Source organism: Anser anser, assembly GCF_964211835.1.
Source record: "Anser anser genome assembly, chromosome: 7".
Lineage (NCBI taxonomy): Eukaryota > Metazoa > Chordata > Aves > Anseriformes > Anatidae > Anser > Anser anser.
Genome location: NC_139727.1, coordinates 28,284,184 through 28,304,191, shown reverse-complemented (window position 1 = coordinate 28,304,191; position 20,008 = coordinate 28,284,184). Strand labels below are relative to the sequence as shown.

At 51.6% G+C, this 20,008-nt stretch overlaps 2 protein-coding genes across 8 annotated transcripts in view; one reads left to right on the top strand and one right to left on the bottom strand.

The window, feature by feature from the left end:
• Positions 1-3,073, top strand: part of NT5C2 (5'-nucleotidase, cytosolic II) — a 58,749-nt gene extending 55,676 nt beyond the window's left edge. For all 6 annotated transcript variants that reach the window (XM_083845021.1, XM_083845022.1, XM_083845023.1 and 3 more), the window contains 4 exons: positions 121-172; positions 422-482; positions 1,026-1,202; positions 1,410-3,073. In XM_083845021.1, coding sequence (XP_083701147.1) covers positions 121-172; positions 422-482; positions 1,026-1,202; positions 1,410-1,661 — 542 coding nt within the window. In that variant the 3' untranslated portion in view covers positions 1,662-3,073. The remainder of the gene's footprint in view (positions 1-120; positions 173-421; positions 483-1,025; positions 1,203-1,409) is intronic.
• The window catches only part of CNNM2 (cyclin and CBS domain divalent metal cation transport mediator 2), a 121,424-nt gene continuing 104,344 nt past the window's right edge, over positions 2,929-20,008 (bottom strand). Inside the window, exons 6-8 of one of the 2 annotated variants that reach the window (XM_083845019.1) lie at positions 18,079-18,144; positions 14,131-14,315; positions 2,929-12,077 (exon numbers count right to left, since the gene is read on the bottom strand). In XM_083845019.1, coding sequence (XP_083701145.1) covers positions 11,868-12,077; positions 14,131-14,315; positions 18,079-18,144 — 461 coding nt within the window. In that variant the 3' untranslated portion in view covers positions 2,929-11,867. The remainder of the gene's footprint in view (positions 12,078-14,130; positions 14,316-18,078; positions 18,145-20,008) is intronic. The other variant, XM_083845020.1, reaches the window with a different exon arrangement.

Genomic DNA, 20,008 nt, shown 5'->3' with positions numbered 1-20,008 from the left:
ACCCGCCACAGCCGTGCCAGGGGAGCGGGCAGGATGGCGGGTGTGCTTGCAGCCCTTCAAATAATTCAATTTCAGCGATTTAAACTTACCTTTTTCCCCTTTCTTTTCCGGATTATCCAGCCCTTTTTGAAGAGCTGCAGAGCCTGGACATTTTCTTGGCCGAGTTATACAAGTGAGTGCTCAAACACTGGCAACTTTCCTGCTGCCTCTCCCAGCCTAGCGACAGCTAAGGAGCGGCTGTGACAAACCCTCGGGGTTGGGTTGGCGGCGCTGCTGCCGGGGCTTTGGCTCAGGCCTGGGTTCTTCCCGTGAGACCAACCTTCCCCTCCAGACCAGCCTCCCTCCCCCGAGCCCCCATCCCACAACATCTGGTTCTGAAAGGCTTTTCACACCGTGTATTTACCTTCTCGCCTGTAACTAGGCATCTGGACAGTAGCAGCAATGAACGCCCTGACATCAGCTCCATCCAGAGACGCATTAAGGTACCAACCATAAAAATCCCTTTTCATCCTTTTGGATCCTAAAAGGGCTTGACAACCCGACCCACTGCTCAGCCCTGAAATGCTTTGCTCTGCCTTCGGGTGGGCACGGCAGGCTTGGCAAAGCCATTCTGTCTGCGGACGCAAACGGAGGAGCTTCCCAGCTCACTGGTGTCACTGGCACTCCTGAAAGGCAGCCTGGTCTGGAACATGGTCTCCTTCCTCATGTACGTAGCACCAGCTGACGGTGCTCGGTGCCACAGAGCAGGGTGAAGAGAGAAACAGGCTCGGAGGGGCCGTAGCCTCTGGTCCAGCCAGCCCTGCGTACGGGGTCACAGCCTGGGGCAGGGGCTGGCTCTCATTCCGCATCTGCCTCCCCTCTGTTAGCTGGGGCCGTGCTCTTAGGCCTCGGGATGAGAGCACAGAAAGCCTCCCTGGAGATCCTTGCAGATCTCACCTAGCCCCCAGCCCTCAGTGTTGCTGTGGCTGGGTCGGCTCTGCACTGCTGCGTGCCCGCCCGGGATCTCACCTGCCCTTTGCTCGTAGAAAGTGACCCACGACATGGACATGTGCTACGGGATGATGGGCAGCCTCTTCCGCAGCGGCTCCCGGCAGACGTTGTTTGCCAGCCAGGTGATGCGCTACGCCGACCTCTACGCAGCCTCCTTCATCAACCTCCTCTACTACCCCTTCAGCTACCTCTTCAGAGCCGCGCACGTCCTGGTGAGTGGCAGAGCCGGGGCATCCCCGCGGTGCCTGCATCGTGTGCGTGGCTTCCACGAGCCAGCGGCAGCAGGAAGGCACCTGGAGGGCTGGGTGGCGTTTGGTGGGCCAGGGGGGGGCATGTCCTGGGGTTTGCTCTCTGCCTGTCTTCAGGGAGATGCCCTGGGACAGGGACGCCCCTTACCGTCTCCTCTCCTACGTGTTTAGATGCCACACGAGTCCACGGTAGAGCACACACACGTTGACATCAACGAGAAGGAGTCGCCGATGGCCACGCGCAATCGCACCTCAGTGGATTTTAAAGATTCCGACTACAAGCGGCATCAACTGACCCGCTCCATCAGTGAGATCAAACCGCCCAACCTCTTCCCCCAGGCACCTCAGGAAATCACACACTGCCACGATGAAGATGACGACGAGGAAGAGGAGGAGGAGGAAGAAGAGGAGGAAGAGGAATAAGAAGGAAAAAGCAAAGCATCTCTGAAGACAAACCATGACTCTGGCAGTGATCAGGAGCAGATTCCTATGTGGGGGCCCTTGGGGTGATGGGTTTGGGGGGGTGTGATTCTTGCAAAAGGCACATTTTGAAAGTGTCCGGAAACTTTAAACAAATTAACACTAATCAGGAGGAGACCCTTGTTTTCAGTTTTGCAGACGGTTCAAAAAGCCGAAGGATTCTGCCCGGGTGGTGCATTCAGATCGGACTGCCTGCCTGTGCTGTAATGCTGCTCCCATTACCTTTGGGGATGCTGCATGTTTTTCCCTCTCCCATGATGTGTTCCATTTGATTTTCATTTGAACGGTGTCCTGTAAACGGTTTTCGCCATTTGTTACATTCACTGTGAAGGAGGAAGGGATGTGCTGGGCCCCGCAGGAGGCAAAACGATCCAAATCCTCTTGCCCGTGGGGTTGCTGCCCTTACCTCTCTTCTTCTGTGTTACAACCACCACCCTCCTGCTGGCCACGGTGCGGCTGTGGCTTCCAGCTCTGCGTTCACCCTCTGCTTGGTGTGAGTTTCTCCGTGTAAGTGGTTCGATTCCTCCGTCCGTCACAGCGGTGGGAGTCCGGCTCTTACTTGCACAGCTGCAGCTGTACACGTTTCGGCTTGTAGGCGCTTGTTTTCCCCTCCCCGTGTTTCAGAGCTTTCTTTCATCATTGGCATGTGATGCATGACTTCCAGCGCGTTTCTCCAGCAGTTGAGCCGCACGCCGTGTTCTCAACTCGTTCTGTAGTTTCACCAGTAAATATTAACCCAGCAGCTCGAAGCTCCCGCGTTAGCGTTACGTTAGCTTGTTTTCCTCACCGCCTGTTACTGACCTTCCTGTCTGCTCAGCTTTAAGAAAGCGAAGCATCCCAAAGACAAAACCAGCCACCATCTGGAGCGAAAGGGCCTGTTTTCCAGGGTGCTGCGGGCCACGCGTGCCTGCTCTAAACCAGGAGCGAGCACACGCCGCAGGGCCAGCCCCGCGGTGCGAGCCGGAGCGCTCCCGTCCCGCAGGCAGCTGCCTTTGCCTTTGACCTGGCGCGGAGCACGCAGAAGCTTACCGCAGGGAGCCGTGAGCCAGCCCGGGGACAGGGCACGGCCGGGCAGCAGCGCCCGGTGGCTTTCCTCCGTGTCCTGGGTGCAGCCTCCCTTGCTCCAGCCTGCGCCGTTCACGTCTGAAGGGATTACAGCGGGGGGCCCTCTTGTAACGAATTCGACTGTTGTTTCAGTACCATAAATGCATTTAATCTTTTTTTTTTTTTTCTCTTTTTTTTTTTTTCATTTTAAAGTACCTTAGGAGAAAATAAACAATACACACCACCATCTGAGCAGGAAATGCTGCTGCTGAAGTGGCAGTTTTCAAGTCAATAAATCTTGATGTTTCTAAGAAGCGTTGGGCGCTTTGTGGCATGCCGAGGGCTGCGCGGGAAGTGGCAGGGAGAGCCGGGAGGGGCTGCGGGGAGGGGAGGAAAAAAAAGAAAACCTCCCCGGGAAGTGGCAGCAGGCCTGGCTGCAGGGGTTGGTCTGGTCCCCAGCTTGCAGGCAGGCAGGAAGGAAGGGGGGATGAGGTTAGTGTTACCCCCATCAGCTGCGCAGGGGTGGGTGGGAGGTCCTGCAGACCTGATTAAACACAGAGAAAAACCTGGGGAAACTCAGTGCTGGCACAGCAGGGGCACCAGCTGGGCACCAGCACACAGCCAAGGGCTGCTGGTACCCCCTACGGGGACAGCGCTGGGGTCGGCGCGCTGCTGCCCTCAGCCCGCTCCTGTAACCCGGGTGTCCCCGGCACTGGGGCCATGAGCAGGGAATGCGGTACCCAGGGCCCAACCAGAAAAGCAGCAACGTGGCCACAGAGAATGGCCAACAGTTAAGAGCACAGTAATACTGGGTGCTTGCTAAAAGCCCCAAACCTGGCACTGGATGCCCGGCCCCTTGCTTTTGGGGGCTGGATTGTAGTGACCAGCCCCAGCTGGGCCAACTCAGCCACCTGGCCCAGCTGCAGGAGGGGTTGCAGGAGCCATTCCCCAGCCCTTTGGCTAAAGGCCATGCTGGGATTTGCTAAGTTTAACCGTCCTTTTGCCAAGTATAGCTGCCTGAATTTTTCAAGCTCTAGCTCAGCAGCTGGGAGGCTGCGGGAATGGCGGTGCGGGGAGCTCCGCGCATTCCTCCTGCCACCACGGTCCCACAAATAGCTCGCTGCCCGGCTCCCAGAGAGGACTCTGCGAGGTGGCAGCAATGGAAAATATTTGACCCTCGCTCTCTGGTGGGAAAGCAGCGGGCAGAGCCCGACGGATGCGAGGGCACCGCTCCCTGCCCAGCCTTACACCGCTCTGCCCGTCCTGCGATGGCCACAGCAAGAAAACACCAAGAGAGGTGCAGGACGGCCGCGCTGCTCAGCACAACGCCCAGCTCACGGCTCCAGTGGCTGCCATCCCATGGCACAGACACTGTCCCCAGCCACGTCCCTCACCGCTGACCCCGGGGTCCATGCACTGCCCGGCCAGAACGCGCTCTGCGGACAGACGGACGGCATTCACGCCTCCCGAGAAACAAATGTGATGTGTGGCGAGCAGGGTGTAAAGGAGGGCTGTTTTAGTGGAAGAAGAAGGCCATCGCCCTCGAGGGAGCACTTCAGGAAGGACGTCAGCTCCCGGCCAGCACCGAGGGCCCCCCCCCCAAGCTGCAGGAGTCACGGGCCCAGCCCCACCGGCGCAAGGAGCAAGACCTGGCTCTGCGGGGAACGGGATCCGGCCTCGCCGTGGCTCTCCACAACTGCAGAGGAGGTTAAAGGCTGCCCAAGTGCCAACAGCGGCTCGCGGTCTGCGGAGAGCTGGGTCCAGGACCATCGGCATCAGCCCCACCACCCGCGTGCTGAAAGCCGTCCCTTTGAAAGGAGGGGGGAGCGTGGAGGAGGGAAAAATGCATAAACTGGAATGTCCAACAGAAAAAAAAAATCATTTATCTAAAAAGAATAGAAATAAACAAAATGCTTTTAAACAAAATCACAAAATATACAAATAAATCTGGTACAAAATAAATAGGAAAGCTTGGAAATCTACAACAAAATTTGAATAATTATAAAATCCGTTCGTATGACAATCAGTATATGAAACGTACACACTTCATTCGTGATCTCAGTTGTGCTTACTCAGGTTTATGTACACAGAAGGAAACACTGCAGTCGGAACACTACAACTCCGGAAACCCGACGTCATGTACAGTATGATACAACTGGCAGAGACCAGAGGTGATGGGCGACGGACACGGGGCAGAGACCTCGGGAAGGACAGCGGGGGGGGCAGACAGCCACGAGAACGCAGCGCCGCGGGTGAGCGCAAAGCTGGGAGCAGAGGGAGAAACAAAGGGCGAGCAAATGGAGCCAGGAGGAGCTGCACAGCCCAGCCCCAGGTTCTTGGGCAGGCCCTGATGCAGGAGAGAGGTTTGGTTTCGGAGCCCACCGGTTGCAGAGAACCAGCTGTTCACGGCTTCCCGGTGACCCAGGGACGTGCTCTCGAGTATCTGGGGTTTTCAGATTCAGTGCGTTTGGCATCCAGGTGTCTGCCCAGTGATTCGGTTTCTGAGCTTTGATCTCCAGCTGTGCGTGCTGCAAAAAGGCTCCGAGGACCCCCGCAGGGCTGGTAACCCACCCTGTGCTTGGGAGCTCTGCGAACACAAAGGGGTCAGACCTCTGCGGCTGCTGGGGCCCCGGTGGGTTTCCACTCTCCCAGTTTCACCCAGTCTGCAAGGGAGGCGAGTCCTCGAGCAGTGCCTCCTACCCTCCTTGGTAGCTCACTGGGCTGGGGAACGAAGGCAGGGCTGCCGCAGCATCGCCAGCTCCTGGCCGGCTGCGCCGCCTCCTCTTGCCCTCCTGCAAACTCACCCACAGCACAGCGAGACCAGGGGCGAGGCGGCTGCGGCCCCGGTGAGAGCAGCAGTGCAGAAAGCTGCTTTGCCCAATGCAAGGCAGCAGGCTGCGGGAGGACAGAAGGTCAAAACCCACCGGCTGAACCGGGGCTTGAGAGCAGGAATTGCGCCAGGGCTGACCCAGGCACGGCCGGCCTGACGCTGCTGCGCACAGAGATGCTCACTGAGAGCCCCACCACGCGCCCACGCTGATCTCTGGGAGAAACCAGAAGGTTTCCTTCAGTATTGGCACTTCCAACTAAAGGCCTATGGTCCAGGCTACTCATCTGACACCTAGAAGTTTCTCACTTGAATTTGGAAGGATTTGGGACAGCGGTGATTCCCAGAGGTTAACGTCTTCCTTTCATAAAGCTCTGGGGCCTCCAGACAGCCGAAATGTGACGCTACACTGCGCTGCCAAGCCCTAATGCTGGGACAAGCCCTCCCTCCCCAACAAACCTTGTTCCTCAGCCAACTCCCATCCTGCCTCCAGGAGGAGAAAAGACAAAAAAGCCGAGCCACCTCCTGAGCATGGAGCCGCCTGCAGCCTTTGCCCATCTCAGGCACTTGCCTGGCTCCGAGAGCGAAACCTGAAGCCAGGCTGTACAAGGAGCAGTGTCTGCACCTCTCGATCAGATGCAGCCAGAAGCCCTTAGTACCTTATTTCTGAGGTGCAGAACCATTTTGGTCTGACCTGAGGCTAATGAGAACGCCGTCGCTTTGACAGTTTGGCACTACCGACCTGTGAAACCTCCACCACCTGTACCGTGCCACGGGATGGAGGCAGCTTTCCAGCACCCCCTTTCCCTTCCCTTCTCTTCCCTTCCCTCAGCTCGGCGCTGGGACAACCTGGCAGCCCAGGCTTTCTCCTGGGGAATGCAGCAGCCTCCCCAGGTCAGCATCCAGCCCCTAACAGAACAGCAAGAAGGCAAAACCAGACTGAAAAGCTACACCGTACCGCTTGGCACCTGCATCAACAGCGTCCCCTCGCTCAGACGCAGCCTCGAGGACGTGGCTGTGAAACTACAGGCAGGGGAACACGACCAGCGTGAAGCCAGGCTCCGGGACTACAGCAAGACACCGAGCAGGACTGTGTGGGGCTCTGTGGGAAGCCACGGACGCGTCCAATTCCCCCGTGCCGTGGAGCCACGGGAACGAGGCTGCAGAGACCTCAGCAGCGAGACCTGCACCCATCAGACCAGCTGTAAGAGGAGGGCAGGGGCGGGGGCAGCTTCCCAGCGCAGCCCGCAGTGCAGAGCTCGTCCCCGCTGCTGGCCAGGGCAGGATGAAGGCCGTTCTCTCCTCTGTGCCGTGAAAAGATGCCTGGTTTCGGTCACGCTCGTTCAGCTTGTCATTCCATTGCTGGGACAAAACAATCCAGGGGCCGGGCACTTCTTTGGGTCTATTTAGAGCCCCCCGGTGTGAAGCCAGGGCAGCGGGACGCGCAGCAAGCCCGGGTCCGTACCACACCGAGCCTTTCAGCACTCGCTGGGCTCCTGCTCCGCACGCGGCCGCTTACAGAGCAAAGGCAGGAACGCATCGACGCCGGTCGGGCGCCTTCGGGACGAAGCCTCGAGTTGGCATCACACCGAGGGACTCCCTACGGCATCGCTCCCCTCCCGCCAGCCCCCGTTTTCTCCTGGCAATCCAGACACTGGGTAACTCGACAACTGGTACACAGGTGCTGGTTTTAAAACCACAGACGTGTGTATTAGGCAGCATACAAAATACGGTACATCTTTCACGTGGGAACCGTTTCTATAGATAGTCTAGTTCAGCACAAGGGAGGTGCGTGTCCCGGCTGGCCCCGGAGAACGTGGCCGTGCTCCCCACGGCACAGGGTACTTACGCGGGACGCTCGCGAGGAGACAGCGCTGCTCCTTGCCGTCCGCACCCCACAGCCCTCGGCTGGGCTCCGCAGAGATCACAGGAAGCGGCCCCGCTGCCCAAGCAGCCCCTCGCACGCAGCTCCCTCTTTGGTTTTCTTCCCTCTGAGCTGAACTGAGCCAGAGCCCGACACCAGCAGTGCCGAAACGGCACCCCAGCCTGAGCTGGGCCCTGAAGGCTGAGGAGCAGCGAGGGGCGATGTCCGCAGGTCATCACGGGCAGCTCGCCCCGCTCCCCCCGGGCTGACTCCAGGTCTGGGCTGAGCGCACAGGGCCGTGTCCTGAGACCCCTACTCTTGCCAGCTCCACCTGCACAAAAAGGCACTTAAAGAAAAGAAGAAAAAAAAATATACAATAATGACCCTGCGGTGAGGAGAAGGGGGAATAAGGCTGGAAGGAAGGAGGAACGGACCATGGAGCACAAGGAGCGGCCGACCCCTCTTCAAACGAGCCCAGGACCTGCAAGCCTCGCCCCGGCCACGTCCCCAGGCATGGACAGTTCCCAGCTCCTGCTGCCCCGTGCAGGTCCCGGTGTCCGACGGGGCCTGGAGCAGGACGTGTGTGTGTGTCGGGGGGCAAAAAGGGTGTGAGAGGAGCACGGCTACAGCTGGGAGGAGAGGAAAGCACGGGGAAGACCCACACCATGGGTCGCAGCGTGTCCTGCCCTGCACCCTGCTCCTCACCCCACTGGGACACCCGGTCCCGAGCTCCTGCGCTGGGCTTTGAGGGAGGAGCCAGAAGGGACGGGCAGCCGGCACTCTGTAAACTCTGCGGTCTGCAGAGGGGACGAGGCTGGTTTGCTAAGCCCACCCGAGCCCCTCTCCACTCAGAGCTAGCGTGCTTCGTATCATCTCCACGTCACCAGAGCCAGTCTCGTTTGGAGAAAGATTCTCATTGGAAAGCAAGAACATTCCTTCACTCTTTACAAAGATTTGGCAATACACAGAATTAAAAAAAAAATAATAATAAATCATAGTTACAACAGATTCAGGTTCATTTCATTTAAAGGAAATTCAACCAACAGGAGTGTAAAAGTTATAATTCACAGTTGTGCATTTAAGATATTAGTGTTTAAAACGTCACTTCAAAGAACTCTTGTGCAAAATTGTATTGACAGTAGAAACCATGGCTAGGTGCCCTCCCCAGGCCGTCGGGCCGCCGGCCGCCCCTCTGCCCGCGCCGGGAGGCAGAGGGAGCAGGTGAGCACGGCAGGCAGCGGGAGCCGACACAGGAAGATGCAGTATCCTTTCTACGAGCCAAAGCCTTGCCAAGGTCTGAGGTCAAGTCCAGCGGCTCCCAAAGCCACCAGCTGGTGCCCCGTGCCACCCCGACGATGCGTGCACGTGGCACGGATCTGGGCCCACCTGAAGGCACGGGGGGGGGACGCCGGCGAGCCTGGGGAAGCAGCCCCACGCTGGCAGGACGCCCCCCGAGCCCGGGGCATTTCCACCGCCGCGGGGCCGGCCCAGCCTCTGCCTCTGCCAACACCGTCCAGAGCCTCAGCAGCCACCCTGAGCTGGGCGCGGGACTCCTCTGTTTGTGTTGGCTCCCAGCACGAGGGCAGGGAGCCCCTCGCGTTTGTTAAACAGTAAAACTGCAAATGCCCTGAGAACAGGGAGACGGGATGTTTTCCCCTCCGCGGAGAGGACCATGCCTTGCTCTTCAAGCTAATTAGTAGTAGCAGCTCCTAACCCCTCCGGGTCAGGTACATATTTTCCATCTGAAACACATCTATAATCAACTATTTTTTCTGGAAATTGTTTCGCTTTCCATTACCGGATCTGTACAAATGATGAAAAACAGTCATGCAAAAAAATCGCCTGGAAATTTTGGAACAGTGCAGCATGGGCAGAAGCAGGAGGTATTTGCTTTGGGATCACATGGCTTTGGTTGGAAAATTTGGCTTTTTTTTTTTTATTATTATTTAATGGAAACAGACACTAAAACAAATCCACAACCTGCCATAAGAAGCAAAGTCAGATCTAGTGAGCAGCCTCATCCCCGAGGGGGAGCTGCCTTGACTCGAGCCTTCCCTCCTGCAGCAGGTTTGACAACACAGATACTGCATCTCACGTTCACCACCGTGTCAGACGCTTCCGACAAACTTTTACATTCACCAACGCTAGATAAACAGCGTTCAAACGAGGACAAACGCTGCGACATCTCGCCGCTTTGCTTTGTGAGAAAGGTGCAATACCGGCGGCTCGCTGGGAAGGAGCCGGGCTGCAGCCGGCCGGAGCTGAGCCGCGAGCTCTGGGCGCAGGCAGGGGCACAGTAGAGGGCGACTGGAGTCTAAGGAGATGCTTTTAGATGGAAAAAGTTAAAATTTAACGTAGGAGTCAGGTTTGGGGGCCCTGTTTTGTCCTCCCTTGGCGCGCAGGTTGGACACCGTGCCATTTCTGTGCGCCCTTGTGGGGATGTCACCTCCACGGGCTGCTGCCCTTCCAAGGGGACAGCGCCGCTTTCCTCTGCTCGCCCTCCCCAAACGAGGGCTGCTCAAAGCCGGGAGGGAGAAGAGGAGGGAGGCACCCTCCCAAACCACCCCCAGAGCTGCCGGCCCCGATCTCCTGCAGGAGCTCCCGCAGCCAATATTGCACCTTTCCAGCCAGCGCGCAGCGAGCCAGACCGCGGGCACCGAGGGTGGGGAAGTGCCTTCCCTAAGCAGAGCGGGGCAGGCACGCAGGCACAGAGCTCTGGCGGTTGCTTTTGGGGCTGGGGGCTTCTCTGGGGGTCGGCTGAGGTTACCTGGGCGTACAGAAGGGAAGGGAAATGCTGCGTAACCCATGATGCCCGATTTATCGCTCTCTCCTCGTATCACATTTTGTTCGAGACGGCACTGGAAGGGGAGAGGGTCGGGAGGGGGGGACCGGTTTTGTTTTTTTTCATTTGAGGACTTAAACTCCGTTTGTGGGAGCGGGGAATGTGTGACGCACAACTGCCACGGGGTGCCTCTCACTGCCACCCCATCCGCATGGCAGGTTTTTGGGGCGGAGGAACTGGTGTCTGGTGCCCGGCACGAGAGGCAGCTGGGTGGGAGGCTCCGTGCTCTGCTACCACGGTAATGCCTAAAATGGCTGTTAAAAGGGGCAAGAGAGAAGGAAATGCACTGAATCCGCTCCGAGGAAGGAATGTGGCTGGGAAGAGCCTGGAAACAAACCTCTCCGAATCCCTGAAGTGCAATACACTCGCGTCTGGAAAGTTTTGTCAGTTCTTGGAGAGGGCAGGATGGTCCCAGCTCCTTGGCAGAGCCCCATCCTTGCACTGGCGGAGGTTTGCCGTCACCTGGAGGATGTACTTTGGGCATAACTGTAGCAGCATCTTTTGCGTTAATACTAGAGATCTCACGGGGGGGGATAGGGGCCGTTCCGTGTTATTTAACAAAGACTGCACGTCTGCTCTGGCCCGGGTAATGGTGCACAGACCACTACAGCATGCGAGTGCTTAAAAGCTCGTTGTTTTCAGGTGCACACAGGACTTCACAACGCAACCGTCAGGAACTCCAAGGAAAAATCACCCACTTAGGTCAGCATGGAAAATTACACCTGACTTTCATTTCACCAGACTGCAGTTTTGCTAATTAACTCCTGCCCCCCAGAATCATCTTCAACACCCACAAAGGTTTTGGAGGTTACAAAACTGCAAGTGTAACAATGCTTTTGTCCGTTTTACAAAGAAACCTTCCGAAATTTGAGAGATCATTAAATACCAAAATAACCACTCCTCCTTCCCTGAAACTTAACTGGGAGAACGTAATAATACTCATCCCATGACCCTCCAGGTGGCTGAAACCAGAGTTTCCTTGAAGCTTGCTCATTCTTAGGACACAAATACATACAAGTACCAGTTACTAACTTCTTCAACAGGGCAACAAAAAGGACCAGAGAGGGGTGAAAAGAGGCCTACGGACTTTGGAGCCAATTCACAAAATCACAACAGAGCCTATCTGAGGCTGGGGAGGGACAGAAACAATTTAAAACTCTGCAAAATACTTTTTAAAAACATGATCTCTCTTGAAAAAATAACCGGAGCAGCTTTTAAACTTCTCCATATGTGTTTGAGGAGGAAAAAACCCAACAAGGATCAAAAATACAGATAAAAAATAAACATGATTCTGCTTTGCAGGAAGTATTTTCATTGTTCTCAAGGGTGGCTCACCATTCCCAAAGTACACTTGGGGCTTTAGTCTCTCCGTCTTGCTCTTTGCTCCTTTCTTCCCGTTTCTTCCTCTTCTGCTCCCAGAACGGACGCACAAGTCTTTGGTCTCAGAACACTGGATGCAGCACAGTGTCGCAAGCACATACTAACGGTGTTCACACTCGGGGAGGAGGCAGGAAGGAGCGAGGGCTGGTCCCGCTGAGGAGATGGGATGGGTGGGTTGTGGGAAGTCAGCTCCTAGATGGCTCCTTCACTGTGCATACTGTGGTTGGGCTTGTTGTGAGTCACACAGTTCTGTTCGTTCAGCAGGTTTGCTGTCTCGTCCGGCAAACCGTCATGCAGCTCCGTAAGAGTCAGTTCGATTTTAGTGTTTTCACTGTCCGAGGACTGAGGTGTTTTGTCCATCCGGGATGCCATCAGAGCATTTTGGTACTGCTGTCTTGAGATCTGCTCCGAGCACGGAAGGAAGGAACGAAAAGAACCAGTCACATTGTGTGTCTCCGCTGGACACAAAAGGAAACTGAGGTACCTTTCACACTTCAACCCCTGTTTACCTGGCATCAACTCCACTGCTATAAAACATCCCCGGGCTTTGCAAGCCTACAGCACCCCTGCGCAGAGATTTATTCCTGTGCAGAGATTTTTTAAACCAGACCTCCATTTCCTTCTAACCATGCACATTTCTAGGGCCCAAACCAGAGTTCAGTGTTTTCCCAAGCTTCAGTGAGCTCTGGGAGAGGCTCTAAAAGTCCCCAGAGCAGCAGAGGGCAAGAGCATTGCTGCTCTTGTCTAGGGCAGCAAACGCAGCAGGAGCTAGTTCCTTATTCTGATACGTAAGTGCATTTGATTCTAGAAAAGACTGGGGTCTCCACAGAGTCGAGACCAAATTAGCAACCCATAAAGTCTTCCTCTTCCTGCACTTAGCTGGACAGTCATGACAGGAGCTTGCCTAGAGCACAGAGCATTTTGATGCTGCCCGTGGGGCACCAGGTGTGAGGAGGTCACAGTCCTGTACTGCTGAATATGGTGGTACAGGGGAGAATTCCTCCTGGAGCCATGAACTATCAGCCCCGAACTCCTCCGAGTCAGGCAGCAGGACGTACACGCACTGGCAGCCCCACGTGCTACAACAGCAGTGGATTATCTCAGCAGATGGAAGAAGTTGAGCAAGACTTTTAGAAAATCAAGTTTTTGTAGCAACAGAGCAGAGGGACTGGAAATAGAGAGACTCAGACGGACCAAATCACTACTCTGAAAGCAAAATCCAAACATGCTCGAGCAGGTCGCAGCCCTGGCTTGCAAGGTATTACTTGAAAAATGCCTGTGTGGCACAATGAAAACATGGTTGTTGGGTACTCTGTCCTGCGTACAAAGCAGAGTGATACAAAAGGAGGGGTACAAGTCTGATTGCAGAGACACCAGGCAGTTTAGTATTCAACACAGCGTGAGTTGGAAGGAGTCCGTATAAACCAGCCTAAGATGAGCAGCTGCTCTGTATGGCAGATCGACCATCGAAATCTGCAGCAAGAATCACTTGCCCAGTAATAACAACTCAGCAACCTGAACCATTGCATTTATCAAGTTTTGAGTGAAAGACTGTACTCTCCTTTTAAAATTTGGCTACCCGTAGGTGTGGAACGATTGATTTAGCATTCTAGTATTTCTATTCTATTCCACAATTTCAATATTGAATTAACTTTGACAGGAGTTGAGTTCATGAATCATTTGAGTTGCACACAAAGAAAATGTGAGTGTGCACTTAATTTAAGAAAAGCATCAAGGTCAATTTCTGGCCATGGGACGTCAGCTTCCCTGGGCTCCCAGCTGGGCCGGAACTGCTGCCAGCATTTGCTGCTCCTCAGCTCAGCTACATTTCCTTATCCCACAGGACTTGCGCACATTTCAGCGTGGGATGCACCATGCTGGGGGACGGAGCTGTATTCGTGCAGCCACTCACTGGTAGTGTGAGACATGAGCCTAACGTGAAGTTACGATAAAGATAAATGTCCAAGACATCTCTGAGCAGAAGGATGACAGGTTAGAAAGTAAGATCAAGAACCCCAAACTAAAACCAAAATCAAAAGTAAATAAAAACTGCAATGAACACAAAATGTCTCGTCCTTTAGAAAAGGATGCTGTCAGCTGCTGTAAGATCTCCATTCAGAGGGCTCCAAAGGCTTCACAAGCTACGTCTTTCAGGACTAAAAGCAGAGAGGGTATTTTCTATTATCTCTCCTCAAGGGACCCGAAATCCAGAAACTTGCGTGACCAATCTACTTACAAGGCCTAAATAAGAGGAACACTGAAGACAAATCATCGGACAGCAGATACTGAGAAAAAGTACTTGAAAGTGATTTTCTAGTGGCTGTTTTCATAAACCTATTTACTCATAGTGCTACAGAGCAATCTAGAGGGACCTCCCTTCCCCAGGCTCTCCATCCCATCAGCCCAGCCCAGCCCCCCAGATTTTCTCCTGGAGCTTTATCATGTTTTTTCCTACCTTGACAAACTGAATGTCTGTGAGTGCTTTCACTGAGTAGTCCGGAACATACACTTGGAGGAAAGACGCATTGAGCTGGTTGTTGCTGCTCCCTAACGTCGGTGTCACTGCATCGATGCGATCACTTCGGTTTAAAGAGTCTGAGTGATTCAAGCCACAGGGCCGAGGTGGAGACTTGTTTTCGGCTGAGAAATGGGCAAGAGCAAAAGACATCTTAAATCAAGTAGAAAACATTTAAAGCCACCAGTTTCAAAGGGACATAATAAATCACAAAGTAACACAGAACATCTGCAAATACTTAACCTACTCATACGTAGACATGCAGCTAAACAACAAAACGACCCTGAAAAAGAGCATATTTTGAATCCAGAGCTGGTAGCCAACATCACGAGTAGGATTTAAACAAACCTGGTTTGGTTTGTGCTACAGTGGATGTGCCCTGTGCACACTTGGTCACAGTGCTCCTGCCGATGAGTGGTGAGCACCAGAGAAAGGCAACTTCCCAAGGCTCCCTTACAGGAGCTCTTGATAGTCAGACCGTGCTTAATAGATTTTTTTTTTCTTTATGGTTTACAGTTGTAAATCCGTACCAGACCTTTCATCCACAGTCAGTCCCAGCTAACACTTAGCCCATTTTATTACACCTGGTACCTGCAAATACTGCCTTGTTTCCTGGGTTAGAATAGACATTTTTAAAAGTATCAGAGCGATAAGAGTCTTCAGTGGACCGGAGGACAGTCCACGTGATGATTGCTTCAGCAATGTTCCCTCCTGTACCCCCTGATGCTTGAAGGGAGAAAAACTCCATGAAGGGGAGCAAGCTCCACATGGTGCACGCCAGCCAGCAAAGCAGGGAAAACAGTCCATGCTACACAGAAAAATCTGCATCCAGGAGAGACATGGACAGGAAAGGAGTAACCTAGAGATATTTTCCATCACTGGCCTTTAAGCACTGTAGGGTTTCACTTGAAAATCTTGCAGCTACCCTTAAGAATGTGATGGGCCACAGCTCCTCCCATGTAAACGTGCTTTCAGCAAGCCCCAGGCATTTTGCACCCCTAGCTTCCACCCACACAGTGACTCAGATGACAGGAGGACATGCAGAAATGCATCCTAAAAGAGATCCCAAGCATGTCTGCAGATGGGCTTCTCCCTGGGTGCACACATACAAAGATCAAAGAACTCTTTGGGACTGGTGAATTTTTGGATCTTCCTGCAGCTACATTTTGTCCATCCAGACCAAACTGTAACTTCATGTCATCTGTGCTACTCCCCACATGATCTCCGTTCTCAGCTGAGGCATCATTTTCACATGATCTTAAGATACAAAGCCTCTTCGAGCAAATCAACAACATCCTTGTAAGTTTTTCAAATTTTATGATTTTTTAATATATAAAATTGTCTTTAAAAAAAGCTCACTAAAATTCAATCCTACCTTTGCCACTTAATCACTGTGAACATAATCTCTCTTGCCAAAATGACACAGCCTGTTCCACATCTCTACATCTAGTCTTCCCTAAACCTAATTCTTTAGATGCTTCTAGATACATGACTGGGGATTATCAGCCCTGGTTTTTTTTTATTTCCCACTTGCAATGCCACTGACGTCTTCTGTCCTACAATTTTAGAAAAAGGAATGGAAAAATACAGGTTCTGAGAGCTTGGCAAATTTTCTGCCACTTCTGCACTATGAGGAATTAGTGCAGGTCCCTATGGTAACACCAAGCAGAGGCTTAGAGGGAAGCACTCAGAGCCCTGCAAGGTTTTCCTCAGTAGCCACTTGCCATCTTGAAAGCCACAGCGGGCTGCAGGAACTGCTGCCAGGAACCAAACCTCTGTCTGCACACAGGGCTTGGTGCTCTAAGCCTTTCCGGAGAACAAGCGTGAAGACTGAATGAATTTGTCCTGTCTTTCCCACCTGCGTACACAAAATATGGCCGTGTGTGACAGGAACAGCATCACTGCTGTTTGGGATAAAGGTTTCCATCTGGAACAGCTTTACGTTGGCCTGACTGCGATTTGCCCTCTGTTTTCACCAGGTGTCTCACAGTACGTTACTGATAAAAAGCTAAGGACAGAGAGCTACATGACAAAGCATATTAAAATAAATGGACAAAAGGACAGAAGAAAGAAATATGACTGCTAAAAATAAGAGGGAAAGGACATTGCTTCTGGACCCACGTACAAGTCAGTGGGGAGAAGTTACTGAAGAAGGGAGGACACAAAGGGCAGATGACAGACGGAGCAGCAGGCAGGTCCGTGTTGGCACAGCAGCGCCCTGCCAGTCCCCAGCCCAGACAGATCTTTTCTACCCCAGTTTTCCTCACCTTTATATACTGGGGATTAAGAGCACAAACCACAAGACAAATATCAAGGCAACCATGTTACCAATTTTGGATTTAACAAGAGGATCCTTTTCAGAAGGACCCAGCAGAAGGCCTGGGTTTCATCAGAACTGGCACGACATTGTCATAGTGACCAGGCTCACCATATCAGTTCCTTTTGAAGGAGATTCTTCCCATTTTTATTTTCCATTACTGATTTTTTTTTTTTTTGGTTGGGACAAAAAGCTAGGAAAATACGCTTGGCATTTATATTGCAAACAACCTGCATGTGCAAGGTATACACTTACTTCGAAACGGAAAAAAAAAAAAAGAAAAAAGAAAAAAAAAGAAGACCTGGCAAAACAAAAGAACCAAGCTAAAAAAGATAATTAAAGCCACCGAGCTTAAAAGAAAGCCATCAGGTGCTTTAATTAAAGAAAGATTATATTTCTCCCCCTTCTTTTAAGTTTAGCAGCAGGAAACTTTAAAAGGGCAGGAAAAAATCCCCTGCAGGGCAACAACCTGTAGTTTGTTTGGAAAGTGCATGAGACTAATTTAAGGACTGATGGTGAAATACATTTTCAAAACTGAAAAAAGAAGACAGAAAAAATACAGGAAGCAGATGGTGAAAGTTTATGAATTGCATGATATGTACTGACGTTTAGATGCTTCACTTAAATATGCATATCATTATCTTGTTTGCTTTTAGGTCCAGGGAAAGACACATTTCATCTGAAAAAGAAAACTTCAAAGGGAAGAAACATGTTCAGGGTGGCCCAGATTATTTTAGGATTCTGCTGTTCCTACGCACTCTCCTGGTGGGTTTCCATCTTTCTCAACTGCTCTGTGCATGCAGCGTCTGCAAAGCTCGGTTCTTGGCCTTTCCCAATTTCCAGCTTTTCAGCCACATCTCAGAGCTCATTTTGGCCCAATTTGCTCTCTCCTTGGTCTCTGCTCTCCAAAGGGATTTCTACGTCAATCAACTTGGTCATTCAGCAAGGAAAGGTCTTGAGCAAAATGGAAACCAAAACCCACAGGAGCTCCCTCAGCCTTACTGCACATTCCATTGCAAATCCATCCACTCAGTAAATCTCTGTACCGATTCACAGCATTAACCTCATTGAAAGAAAATATAAAGCTTCTGAGCACTTGAAACGGCCAGACTGCATTCAAACCATAGGGCTAGCCCGTACGAGAATATCAGAATTCTTTTATTAAAGGACTTCTCCTTTTAAGGCAGTTTAGCAGCAGACATTCTCCTCTGCCAAATGCATTTTCTTCAGGAAATTTTTAAGTTCTTAAATCTCAGCTTGGGAGAGAACACCTTCTTTAAAAATCTCCCTTTCTACTTTTCCATCAGTTGACATACAAGAAACAAGAACAAGTGCACATTACCAAATACATTTTTCTTAAATGTGTTTTCAGCTCTTCCCATCTGGATGACTCCTTCATGTTGCTACCAGTTATCACAAACGAAAGTTCAGGATACCTACCTGCGAGGCATAATTCTGTGCTGGACTTCTCCCTAACGAGCAAAGGGGTCAGATAAATACAGACTGCAGCTGACTTTTTATGGCATCAGGGCAGTCACAAGAATGGTGAAAATAGAAGCATGCGGATTTACCTGGAGAACCTGCTGCTAACAACTCTGTTCTGCTGACAACAAAGGTACGAGACAGGGACAAGGGAACTAGAAGAGGGAGAGAAAAAGGATGAGATCACGACCAGAAAGGCGGCAGCTATCCACACTTGACAGGGGAGGGAACCAGTTCACACACTGAAGAACTAAAACCAAAAGTGCAAATCAACTGTGGAAAAGTAAAGGGTTAAAATAAACAACAACAACAACAACAACAAAGACAATTAAACAGTTTTAGGAATGAACCAAAGAACAAGCCTGTGGAATTATAGTGAAGTGAACAACTTTCACTTGATAGTTTGAATGGTCATCCAGCACCGAATGGTCCAACAAGGTACACTCATTTTTAAAATAGTTCAAAAGGAGCGGTGATGCCCACTCCAGCCTGGAAGGCAAAGAGTTAAAACAAGCCAGAGAGCTTTCATGGGTGCAGTTCCTTACTGGAATACAATAAAAATAGAAATAAAACCAAAGGACACTCCAAGTTTTCGGTAGCAAGTCAAGCAAGCTTGTGATTCTCCAAGCTCATCCCTACCAGAATGGGTCAAGCTGCTCATCACCACTGCAACCTCTCCCCAGCTGTAGTTAACGAAAGCTTTGCTGATTTGTTGTTCAATTTTTTGAAAACATGCCTTAATCTCCTGTTATTGGCTTTATATTCCAGGTGGGGAAAACAGGCACATAACATCTCATCAGGAGATGGGGAAGAACAGTTTTCTCTTGTTCTGTAAGGGTTTGTACTCTAAATGAGCTTTCATGTCTACTTAGAGCAACAAGAACTACTTTTATTTTTATGAGCTCATCCTAACAGAAGTCTCTTGATTCTGCAAGACATCATAAAGCAAATTCTCTAAAATCTGGGGGAAAAGTCAGCAAAAGGACGGGTTTGCTACTGGTAAAAGCCAATCAACCACACGTAAACAAATCCAAGGTCGGCCAAGTTTAATTTAAAATAATGTACATGCTTTAGTTTGACAAAACAAATCCAAGATGGATTTCAGGCCAGAGGCATGAAAGGGGGGGCCATTTGATCTCACAGGACTTGGGGCAACTGGCATGGTTGCAGGGAGGGTTAGCAACACGAGAAAAACGGAAACACAAGAACATTCAAACTGAACAATGCTGGCAAAAAAAAAAGATGCCACAAATGATTTCCAAGCGTAGGTCTGGGAGGAGAGAATTGTTCGTGCCTAAGCCAGCTCTGTTCGGCCCATATTGTAAAACCTGAGCTTCGATGTCAAAGAAACAGCAAGGGTATGACACGGTTGTACACACATACACATCACATATGATTCATCGTGAAGACTGCTGCTACTGTACAGTTAAAATCCACCCAATGGTCTGCACACTTCTGTCAAGCCTCAGAAGGTATAAGCGGGATTGATTAAAGTGCACATAATTAAAGAAGAATTACTCTTTCTTTAGCTCCTAACGGAGAGCCAGTAGAGGATTGGTAAAATGGCAACACAGAGCTATCAGCTGCACCTCAAACTTCCATGGGAACTGCTGATGTTTGTAGAGTTTAATATGGCTAAATTCGTAACTTACAAAGCAAGTTTCATTCCAAAGCCCATTCACTGGTGTACATATACATATGTACACATACATACAGAGAGTTCCCGTTAACCTACTACCATAATTAGCTGCCTCTCAAGTGGAACACGAATCTGCTGTGCCTCTACCCAGGAGGAAGTGAGATTTCTGCGTGAGAACTTCTCCCTGAAGTGACAGGGTGAGCGGATGGCCAATGCCAGCACTAAGGCCCCAGTTCTTCTACCTGGGCTGGGGATGCCAAATCAAGACCAAGATCTCTGTGATCTAAAAGGTGATGCTGCTGGCACTGAAACGCATGACCAGGTACAGCAGCAAGTGCAAAGGGACGGCAGGATGTTACCCACTGGAGCGCTGAAGCTTG